Source organism: Lepisma saccharinum, chromosome 22, assembly GCF_977018435.1.
Source record: "Lepisma saccharinum chromosome 22, izLepSacc3.1, whole genome shotgun sequence".
Taxonomy (NCBI): domain Eukaryota; kingdom Metazoa; phylum Arthropoda; class Insecta; order Zygentoma; family Lepismatidae; genus Lepisma; species Lepisma saccharinum.
In genome coordinates, this window is record NC_139250.1 from 26,681,074 (window position 1) to 26,693,431 (window position 12,358).

At 37.5% G+C, this 12,358-nt stretch overlaps 1 protein-coding gene across 1 annotated transcript in view; it reads left to right on the forward strand.

Moving 5' to 3' along the window:
- The window catches only part of LOC146004994 (dipeptidase 1-like), a 72,602-nt gene that overhangs the window by 30,351 nt on the left and 29,893 nt on the right, over positions 1-12,358 (forward strand). The window contains exons 7-9 of the mRNA XM_083144099.1: positions 1,225-1,309; positions 7,334-7,409; positions 8,499-8,637. Of these exons, the coding sequence (XP_083000225.1) occupies positions 1,225-1,309; positions 7,334-7,409; positions 8,499-8,637 (300 nt within the window). The remainder of the gene's footprint in view (positions 1-1,224; positions 1,310-7,333; positions 7,410-8,498; positions 8,638-12,358) is intronic.

Sequence of the window (12,358 nt, forward strand, 5' to 3'; positions counted from 1 at the left end):
ACAGAAAGGTAAACAGAAAAATTAAAATGTAAATGTATCATGATAAAATGCCTATTCGCGAAGGCTGAAAAACAACGTTCATTAGTGGAGACATACATTGAAATCCTTATACACAACTACCCTATATCTGTCGGGAGCACAGACCACAAATTCAGGAAAATTTCAGTTTTTCAGAAAAAAGATACAACACACTTGGAAAGAAACAGTCATTCCAAAGTGTATTGTTTCAAGGGCAACTCTTTTCCGCGATTGAAATTGATCGACACATCGAAGATTTCACCTGAACTTCTTTTCTATCAAAATCTTCATAAAATACCAGATTCGAATTCGCCTATGTATAGATACACGAAGGCTTATTCGCCGGCCTCCGTGACGGAGTGGTTACACGGAACGCTAGGGGATCCGGGTTCGAATTCCGGTCTGGGCATGAATATTCTTTGTGAGTGTCCCTTCATCAATTGCATCATATCATCACTCATACCAATCTTTGTGATTAGCCGAAAGTGGCAGACAAACGAATAAAAATAAACAAAATCAATCAACAAAGTCTTTATTAACGTCTTGTTCTCCGAATTTAGAATATTAATTTACAAGATGTAATAGTCATTCTTTGTATACTGTGTTAAACTACAGGCCTACATAATAGTATTCATTTTATACATAACATTCTCACTGAAATACCACTAGTGTGAAATACTGATCAATATCATCTAATTAAAATTTCCAAACTATATCCTTATGTGTGTGCATAATTACAGTAAAACCTCGTTAATCCGGACCCCGATAAGCCGGACTTCACTTAATCCGGACAGGCAAAAGGCAAATAAAAAGCAGAATGCAGGGTTTAAATATGGCTAAAAATCAACAAGAGAACTTCCAAAGAAAACGCAGTCGACCACTGATGAAATTGTTTCCCACAGACTTTGTACTATACTGTATAGTGTATTTAGGCCTATGCCCTTTAAATACACCATAATATACGTGTTTTGTTGCTATAAACGGAGTTTTAATGCACTTTCTACTGTTCTTTTTGGCTATTTAAGTTAATCCGGACTTTCGTTAAACCGGTCAACTTATCCCCCCATTAATCCGGATTAACGGGGTTTTACTGTATATTATCATGTATGTTTTGTGTGTGTTTATATATATATATATATATAAACTTTAAATTTAACAACAATCTAAATACATTATGTAACAATTTTGCATATTATTATTTTTCAGGCTAAGAATGGGGGTATTGTCATGGTAACATTTTACAATTACTTCGTCAAGTGCGGACCAAAAGCTTCCGTGGCGGACGTAGCAGGTGAGCACACTGTATATTTGCGTAATACACTTCATTACCACCAATGTATACTTATGAAACTTGTAATCCTGGCATTATCTTTGATTGTATGCTTTTATTTATGAAATTTTGATTATGATTATATTCCTCAATGTAATCTTTGAAGATGTTATTGTTTCAAATTCTTGCTATCAATAATGATTGAGATTGAGATTGAGTGTGTGTTTTAAGTCCACTTTATGCACAGTAAGGCTAATCGGGACTGGACCTACAGTTTAAATTGGGATCCGAACCACTATGTGCCTCCACCGGGTATCGAACCCGGAACCCCATGTTTACCAGGCGACGACGCTACAACTATGTCATCGAGGAGGCTCTTTTGCTATCAATATTAAAACCTGTAAATCAAAATTAGTAAGCAGATTGCAATAATAAAATCTTCCATCCCGGTATGTATTTGATACAAAATGTACATGGCTAGGGGTTAGAGCCGGCCCCGTGGCGGAGTGATTAACTCATCGCGCTACGACGTCAGGGGTCCCGGGTTAGAATCCCGGAATGGGCATGGATGTTTGTGAGTGTTTATTCATCAATTTCATCATATCATCACTCATCCCCATCTTCGCAAGTTAGCCAAAAGTGACATAAGAAACGAAGTAAAATAAAGCAAATCAATCAATCAATCAATCAATCAAGCTAGGGGTTCGAAACAAGGAAATATTCTAATATGGCTGTGTTGACACAGCATCGTGAGAACAATTATTCAACTGCATAAAGTGAACAAAAAGTATTGTTCCCTATAGAAATCAAGATAACACGGCAATAAGATTCAACGAAAACCTTTTTCTTGTCGGCGAGTGTAGTTTGATATGTAATTTCTAATAAAAATATAAAGACTATAATTTTCTAACATAATACATTGTTAGTTTGGAGCAAATAAGTAATTTTCTCGTATTCAGGCAAGATCAATTGAATACTGGAATAGTTTACCTTATTGGTAAATTGCTTTTGTTTCTCTAATTTGAATTCCCGAGTTATTAATGATTAAATTGAAGGACCTGCTATTGTCGTGTACGAAATAATAATTCTAAATAACACGTTAAGAATTTTAAAAATGAACAGATGGATGGCTTGTGTTGCTGTATCCATAAACCTCCGGGTTTAAGAATGCTGCACAGTTAAAGTATCATTTTCGCCATCAATTAAAATATTCCTTAAACGGAAGTATGAATATTTTTTTGTTACGTAAAAAGCTGTATAAAATTATTTAAATTCTGTAATTTTATTCTAACGTGTTCTCTCTATCATTATTAAATATGTTTTCTACTATGTCCAATTTCTTTTGTGAGTAATTGCATCATGCGAATCCTGTGACTCTTGCTTCATACATTTTATAAATAAAACACCATTTTCTAACAGTTTACAAAGTTTTGAATCTGTATTCGGTTTATGTATTATTTATAAACTTTTTCTCCACTTACGTTTCTCCAGGATTCGCAATCACGAAATGGCGAAATGATTTAATATTCGCAAATTCATGACTGGCGGAAGATGTCTCAAGTTTTCCCGTAGTATTGAAAAGCACCACAGCCAGGGCCGGATTAAGGTGGGTGATATTGATGCTGTAGCATTAGGCCCATTCCTGAAATAGGCCCAGATGAAAACACGAGAATTTTCCGAAAGCTGAACAGTTTCTCTTGCTATATTAACCTGAAAATAAATCTTAGAATGAAATTTGGAGCCCCCATTTTGGACGCCTAGACACAGCGTTACTTATTATACAGTTACTATTATTCTTTGCGCTGTGACGTAACTATAATGTCGTTGTATTTGTTGTTCACCAAAGATTTCAAGCATCAGGCCCAATTTCGTCTTAATCAGGTCCTGAGTCCACAGCCATTCTAAAGCAAATGCCTCAAGTTTTCTCTTAGTATTGAAAAGCACCTCAAATGTCTCAAGTTTTCCAGTAGTATTGAAAAGCACCAGAGCCATTCCAAGTGAAATGTCTCAAGTTTTCTCTCAGTATTGAAAAGCACCATAACCATTCTAAAGCAAATGTCTCAAGTTTTCCCGTAGTATTGAAAAGCACCACACTCATTCTAAATCAAATGTCTCAAGTTTTCTCTTAGTATTGAAAAGCACCATAACCATTCTAAAGCAAATGTCTCAAGTTTTCCCGTAGTATTGAAAAGCACCACACTCATTCTAAATCAAATGTCTCAAGTTTTCTCTTAGTATTGAAAATCACCACAACCATTCTAAAGCAAATGTCTCAAGTTTTCCAGTAGTACTGAAAAGCACCAGAGCCATTCCAAATCAAATACCTCAAGTTTTCTCTTAGTATTGAAAAGCACCACAACCATTCTAAAGCAAATGCCTCAAGTTTTCTCTTAGTATTGAAAAGTACCACAACCATTCAAAAGCAAATGTCTCAAGTTTTCCAGTAGTACTGAAAAGCACCAGAGCCATTCCAAATCAAATACCTCAAGTTTTCTCTTAGTATTGAAAAGCACCACAACCATTCTAAAGCAAATGTCTCAAATTTTCCAGTAGTACTGAAAAGCACCAGAGCCATTCCAAATCAAATACCTCAAGTTTTCTCTTAGTATTGAAAAGCACCACAACCATTCTAAAGCAAATGCCTCAAGTTTTCTCTTAGTATTGAAAAGTACCACAACCATTCTAAAGCAAATGTCTCAAGTTTTCCAGTAGTACTGAAAAGCACCAGAGCCATTCCAAATCAAATACCTCAAGTTTTCTCTTAGAATTGAAAAGCACCGCAACCATTCTAAAGCAAATGTCTCAAGTTTTCCAGTAGTACTGAAAAGCACCAGAGCCATTCCAAATCAAATACCTCAAGTTTTCTCTTAGTATTGAAAAGCACCACAACCATTCTAAAGCAAATGTCTCAAGTTTTCCAGTAGTACTGAAAAGCACCAGAGCCATTCCAAATCAAATACCTCAAGTTTTCTCTTAGTATTGAAAAGCACCACAACCATTATAAAGCAAATGCCTCAAGTTTTCTCTTAGTATTGAAAAGTACCACAACCATTCTAAAGCAAATGCCTCAAGTTTTCTCTTAGTATTGAAAAGCACCACACCAACTATAAAGCAAATATCTCAAGTTTTTTCTTAGTATTGAAAAGCACCACAACCATTCTAAATCAAATGCTTCAAGTTTTCTCTTAGTATTGAAAAGCACCACACCAACAATAAAGCAAATATCTCAAGTTTTCTCTTAGTATTGAAAAGCACCACACCCACTCTAAAGCAAATGCCTCAAGTTTTCTCTTAGTATTGAAAAGCGCCACAACTATTCTAAAGCAAGCGCCTCAAGTTTTCCCATAGTATTGAAAACCGCCACACACACTCTAAATCAAATGCCTGAAGTTTTCACCTAGTATTGAAATGCACCACAGCCATTCTAAAGCAAATTCTTAAGTTTTTACCGTATTATTGAAAAGCACCACAACCATTCTAAAGCAAATGTCTCAAGTTTTCCAGTAGTACTGAAAAGCACCAGAGCCATTCCAAATCAAATACCTCAAGTTTTCTCTTAGTATTGAAAAGCACCACACCAACTATAAAGCAAATATCTCAAGTTTTCTCTTAGTATTAAAAAGCACCACACCCACTCTAAAGCAAATGCCTCAAGTTTTCTCTTAGTGTTGAAAAGCACCACAACTATTCTAAAGCAAGTGCCTCAAGTTTTCCCATAGTATTGAAAAGCGCCACACCCACTCTAAATCAAATGCCTGAAGTTTTCCCGTAGTATTGAAATGCACCACAGCCATTCTAAAGCAAATTCTTAAGTTTTTACGTATTATTGCAAAGCACCACACCCATTGTAAATCAAATGTCTCAAGTTTTCCCGTAGTATTGAAATGCACCACAGCCATTATAAAGCAAATATCTCAAGTTTTCCCGTAGTATTGAAAAGCACCACACTCATTCTAAATCAAATGTCTCAAGTTTTCTCTTAGTATTGAAAAGCACCATAACCATTCTAAAGCAAATGTCTCAAGTTTTCCCGTAGTATTGAAAAGCACCACACTCATTCTAAATCAAATGTCTCAAGTTTTCTCTTAGTATTGAAAATCACCACAACCATTCTAAAGCAAATGTCTCAAGTTTTCCAGTAGTACTGAAAAGCACCAGAGCCATTCCAAATCAAATACCTCAAGTTTTCTCTTAGTATTGAAAAGCACCACAACCATTCTAAAGCAAATGCCTCAAGTTTTCTCTTAGTATTGAAAAGTACCACAACCATTCAAAAGCAAATGTCTCAAGTTTTCCAGTAGTACTGAAAAGCACCAGAGCCATTCCAAATCAAATACCTCAAGTTTTCTCTTAGTATTGAAAAGCACCACAACCATTCTAAAGCAAATGTCTCAAATTTTCCAGTAGTACTGAAAAGCACCAGAGCCATTCCAAATCAAATACCTCAAGTTTTCTCTTAGTATTGAAAAGCACCACAACCATTCTAAAGCAAATGCCTCAAGTTTTCTCTTAGTATTGAAAAGTACCACAACCATTCTAAAGCAAATGTCTCAAGTTTTCCAGTAGTACTGAAAAGCACCAGAGCCATTCCAAATCAAATACCTCAAGTTTTCTCTTAGAATTGAAAAGCACCGCAACCATTCTAAAGCAAATGTCTCAAGTTTTCCAGTAGTACTGAAAAGCACCAGAGCCATTCCAAATCAAATACCTCAAGTTTTCTCTTAGTATTGAAAAGCACCACAACCATTCTAAAGCAAATGTCTCAAGTTTTCCAGTAGTACTGAAAAGCACCAGAGCCATTCCAAATCAAATACCTCAAGTTTTCTCTTAGTATTGAAAAGCACCACAACCATTATAAAGCAAATGCCTCAAGTTTTCTCTTAGTATTGAAAAGTACCACAACCATTCTAAAGCAAATGCCTCAAGTTTTCTCTTAGTATTGAAAAGCACCACACCAACTATAAAGCAAATATCTCAAGTTTTTTCTTAGTATTGAAAAGCACCACAACCATTCTAAATCAAATGCTTCAAGTTTTCTCTTAGTATTGAAAAGCACCACACCAACAATAAAGCAAATATCTCAAGTTTTCTCTTAGTATTGAAAAGCACCACACCCACTCTAAAGCAAATGCCTCAAGTTTTCTCTTAGTATTGAAAAGCGCCACAACTATTCTAAAGCAAGCGCCTCAAGTTTTCCCATAGTATTGAAAACCGCCACACCCACTCTAAATCAAATGCCTGAAGTTTTCACCTAGTATTGAAATGCACCACAGCCATTCTAAAGCAAATTCTTAAGTTTTTACCGTATTATTGAAAAGCACCACAACCATTCTAAAGCAAATGTCTCAAGTTTTCCAGTAGTACTGAAAAGCACCAGAGCCATTCCAAATCAAATACCTCAAGTTTTCTCTTAGTATTGAAAAGCACCACACCAACTATAAAGCAAATATCTCAAGTTTTCTCTTAGTATTAAAAAGCACCACACCCACTCTAAAGCAAATGCCTCAAGTTTTCTCTTAGTGTTGAAAAGCACCACAACTATTCTAAAGCAAGTGCCTCAAGTTTTCCCATAGTATTGAAAAGCGCCACACCCACTCTAAATCAAATGCCTGAAGTTTTCCCGTAGTATTGAAATGCACCACAGCCATTCTAAAGCAAATTCTTAAGTTTTTGCCGTATTATTGCAAAGCACCACACCCATTGTAAATCAAATGTCTCAAGTTTTCCCGTAGTATTGAAATGCACCACAGCCATTATAAAGCAAATATCTCAAGTTTACCCGTAGTATTGTCAAGCACCACGCCCATTCTAAAGCAAATGCCTCAAGTTTTTTTTCTTACTAAAGCACTCTAAAGCAATATTCGTATAACCTGCAGTCTAAAATAATACAACACTCCAAATCAACACTTGTCTCTAATCGATATAACTAATTTTTTGACTAGAATATTAAGTATAGCACCAATAATAATGAAATAATTACTCTAGTACTATATAGTTAATATTTAATGATTTCTGTAAATTTAATGAAATTTTCTTGAATTTCAGAACATATCAGATATATTCGAAACATAATTGGAGTGGATCACATAGGTGTAGGTGGAGACTTTGATGGAATAAACAGGTAAGACCGCTCGATCTTTATATTCAGTTCTTTTTACTGTTTTTGAAAATACCGTATGGTGTGCAATAAAAGTACAGTAGCCGATCATGTGTATGGATCTCAAATCTTTGCAGTTTTGAATCTCAGATATATCATCTGATTATATTCGAAAAATATGTGAAAAACGTCAGAAAAATTTTCTCGAATGGTTATATGTAATTGTTTTTTTTTAAATTTTTTATGTTTTCAAGATTACTTACGAATAAACACTATTACAAAATACTGTCACAAAGAAAAAATATTCCTCTAAGGTCCTTGGCAAAACAATATACAAGCACCATTTTACGTCTACGTACAGCACTCATTTTCTCTTACAGAACCTCCACTGTGCGAATTAAACTTTGTGCTTTTGGGGATGTCCAACCAGTGACGTACTTCTGATTTAATTTCGGGAGCTGGGCTTTTTCGGGTATGCAAATTTGAATATGGTATCAGTCAGTAAACTAAGCACCTTTGAACATTGGTTCTAACCTAAGTCATTACATTGTGATAACATTTACACTACACGTAATTTAGAAACAGTTTATTTACGTTGTAGGAAAGACCCAAATCATACGCAAAAAGAGGTATCGAACTCGTAACACAGAAAACTAGACAAAATTTATATTTGGAAGTTCAAACTTGATGCCCGTCACAACCTACCTACAAATTTTTTGTGAACACTTTAATACTTGTAAAACATGAGCACTTTGCCAATTGGAAAACAGCTTGCTGTTGTCTCGGTCTAGGTTGGTCAGTTTCCGTATGGTGCCCTTCTTTAATCCACAAATGATTACTGGGCCATTAATGGGCATGGAATGATTTTCCAATTGTGATGGGACATAGTAAATAAATGGTATACTATATGATTCCAATTCCATTTTTTGAGGGGGATAAAAACGTCCCTGGCAGGTATACAAATAATTTTCTTTTGCGGGAGATATTTTTTTCTTTGTGGGGGAAATCGCCGGCATTCCCCCGTTACTTCACACACTCAGGTCAAAGATAAGTGTACATAAATTCTCCATTACTTTTCCCAATCAATACAATTGTGCTGTTTTACCGTTGCAGGACGCCTAGGGGTTTGGAGGACGTATCCATGTACCCTGTGCTGTTCGCTGAACTTCTGAGGAGTGGATCTTGGACTGTGGAGGACTTGAAAAAAATAGCTGGATTAAATTTATTACGGGTTTTCAAACAAGTAGAAAAGGTGAGTACCTTGTCTTTGTAATTCATTTGTGTTGTCTATGGGACAGTGTCTTCACTCCTCAGGTGCGTAGTTCACACATATCACAGAAACCAGATAAAATTACCGTTAATTGACTACCAAAGAAATATAAACTAATTGGTATTTTCGGCAAAATCGGCCAATGAGTGTCAAGATGTTGGGCGAAAAATTATTCTATTTTTTCTATCCTAGAAGCACTTTTAATTCTTATAATATTTTCAAATCTCTCTGTGGACAACATTTTAAAACTTTATGGAACAAATATCACAGTAAGTTCATGCCATCCGCTATGTGATGTGATCTTCGCAAATTTTCTGCAATAAAGGCAGTGTGCGAATTTTATTCCCAGCAGAAGAAAATGTTTTTAATCCCTGCCAGGAATGTTTCTTTCCCTCCCACACAGAATTGAAGGGAATTGATAGCATACAGTATAGTATACCATTTAAGTATGGAACAAACCACTTAAAATCATTCGGGAACAGTTATTTAACCTTTAAAACCATTTCATCCTATCTCGTATCTGAACTTTGATTTTTTTTTTTAAATATGCCATTGTTTTACAATGGCATATTTAAGGTTTTACAAAAAGCTCCCAGATTAGCGGCATTGCTCTGACGTAATCAACTCTACTTGCCATGGGCGCAGGTTTTTGTAGCTTATTTAACAATAGACAGTTTTATTCGTTGGAGGTAGGTCACATTTCTCGCCACACGCCGTCATGGAGTTCAACACGCAATAAAAGTTTGAACAACTTTTCTCACAGTTATTTGTTCAGTAGCTCTTTTTTTGTGAATTTGGGTTTTCTTAAATTACGTGTATATGTTATCACAAGATTTAATATCCTAGGTTATAAGCACTGTAACACTGTTCTATGCACAGTGGTGTGCCCAGGAGGTGGTTGGTGGGGGTCATAGCTCCCCCCCCCTTTGTCCCAGAATTCCTAAAGAAGAACCTCCAAAGGCAGGAAGAGACGACAAAATAATGGTCGACTACTAAAAGAAATATACGTAACCCCCCTTTCGAAAATCGTAGACACGCCACTGCATATACAATTTGCATACCCTCCGAAATGCTCTTGGTTTGCAGCAGTCGGAAAGGTACACCCACGCCTCATCCAATTGCCCCGTTCGGCAAGCCAGACAACAGCAAGATGTATCTGAAAGGAAACACGTGACTATCATCTTCCGGCTTGAGATCATCTTAGCCTTAGAGTATAGAAGGTATAGAGAGAGCGTGTGTGACGTCAGCTGAAGCCAAAATAGCTTGCGGCGGCCGCCATGTTGGGATGTTCCACACGGCTGTTGCAACTGTCTGTTAACATTCAGCGAGAGGAAATTTCGTCTGGAAAATTAAGGCTGCTTGTTATGTTTCTTAATGTTTAAATCGTCAGAAACAATAACAAGAAGTTCTTTGTAACTAGTTTTGACGAAAAAAACTAAGAGATCTAGACCTTTTCATGTACAGGGGCGTGTTCATTTACCATATGTAATGCTACGTTAGTATATCATTGATTGATTGATTGATTTAGTTTATTTTACTTCGCGTTTTGTGCCTCTTGGCTAATTTGCGAAGATGGGGATGAGTGATGAAATGATGAAATTGATGAATGGACATTCACAAACAACCAAGCCCGACCGGGATTCGAACCCGGGACCCTTGGTTAGTATACCAGAATGAGTTTAATGAAATAACAATAGAATCAAAATAGGAGTTGCATTATGGCTCCTACACTCGTAAATGCATCACAAAACATTGTGCATCACAAAACATTATTATATAAAAATATGAGCTACGTACAAAGGTTTAACACGATTTACGCCACCTCAATAAGTAAGCCTAAGTGGAGATTATAGCTACATTTCGGACCGAAACACCAGGCGATACGCGACACTCGATAGACGACAAAAGGCAGGAGCCCGTTCATTCAATGAAAGCATTCAGACCGAAGCGACATGCGACAAGCGATAAGTGTTTTCTTGGCAACCAACTCTCAGAAATGAATGCAATTTTTTAAACCGAAGAGACACGACAAACTGCACGTGTCGCTTGTCGCTCACGTGTCACTCCGACAGGGTCATTTTCCCAATACCTTACATAGTGTCGCTTCGGTGTGTTGTTCGCGCATCTGCGGTGAATATTTTGCTTTAGTGAGAATTCACACCGAAGCGACAGGCGACACGTGTCGCTTGGGAACGAGCCAATCAACAGAAAACGTTTCACACCGTAGCGACATGACAGACTGCACCATCAGAAATAAATGAGACCTTCCGAACCGAAGCGACAAGCCAAGTTGCACGTGTCGCTCGGACTGTGCCGTTTTCTTAATACAGTTCATCGTGTCGCCTCGGTTTGTTGGTGGCGCATGCACGGTTATTTTTTTTCTTCAGACTGAAGGTGCTCGTGTCGCTTGTCGCCTCAAATAATAGAGTTTTCATATCTAAAGTACACGCGACTCGTGTCGCATCGGAACGAGCAAGACAACGTTTGCACCTGCCTTAGCGGCAAGACAGACCGCACAAGGCTGCATTGGTGAAATCCTCAAGCGCGACGTCGTGCCGCCTGTCGCTTTGGTATGAATTCTCCTTTAGACTGAAGGGGCCCTTGTCGCTTGCCACTCCGGTGTGAATTCTCAGGTGCTCGCGCGACACATGCCGCTTGGGAACGAGCCAATCAATAGCAACGTTTCACGCCATAGAGACGTGACAGGTCGCACTAGGCTGACTTTGATTTTTGAAATCGTTAAGCTACACATGCCGCGTGTCACATTTCGGTGTAAAATCACCGCTCATGAACTACAAAGAGACCGAGGTGACACGATAACCTCTATTGGAACAACGGACCAGTCTGAGTGACAGCTTGCTGTGTTCTTTCGATTCGAAAAGTTGCATTGATTTCTGAGGGTTCGCTTCCAAGCAGCACGTGTTGCTTGTCGCTTCGGTCTGAACAGAGAGATTTTATACCCAAACAACAAGCGATACATGCCGCTTTGATGATTTCACCACTGCAGGCTTGTGTGGCCTGTCTTGACGCTAAGGCAGGTGTAAACGTTGGCTTGCTCGTTCCGACGCGACATGAGTCACGTGTACATTAGATCCTAAAACTCCATTATTTGAGGCCACAAGCGACACCGGCTCCTTCAGTCTGAAGCAAAAAAATAAACGTGCATGCACCACCAACAAACCGAGGCGACACGCTAGACTGTATTAAGAAAATGGCCCAGTCCGGGCGACACGTGCAGCTTGGCGTGTCCCTTCGGTTCGGAAGGTTTCATTTATTTCTGATGGTTGGTTTCCAAGCGACACATATAAACAGTTGTAACGGTTACCTTTATGAAACGGAACAATTTTCGCTATTCCGTTATGTCACAATTTTGAATTTAAAAATTTATACAAACCGTTAATAATAATGCCACAACATAAATGCGTGTATAATAAACGTAAATATGTTGTAAGCATGTTTACCTGGAGACCTCTCAAATCCTTCTTTTTTTAAAACATTTCTTGCCACTTCTATTGTTGCATCCGAAAGCTGCACCCAGAGGCATAGCTTCTTATTTGTTATCTATTCGCATTGTCACTGAAATGTATAGATAGTATGCACTATACATGAACATTCCACGGTCAAATCCCTGATGAAACTAGTCAATGCAACAACTAGCATAAAGCTGCAAAGGGTAAAATTACGGAGAATAAATATATTTAGG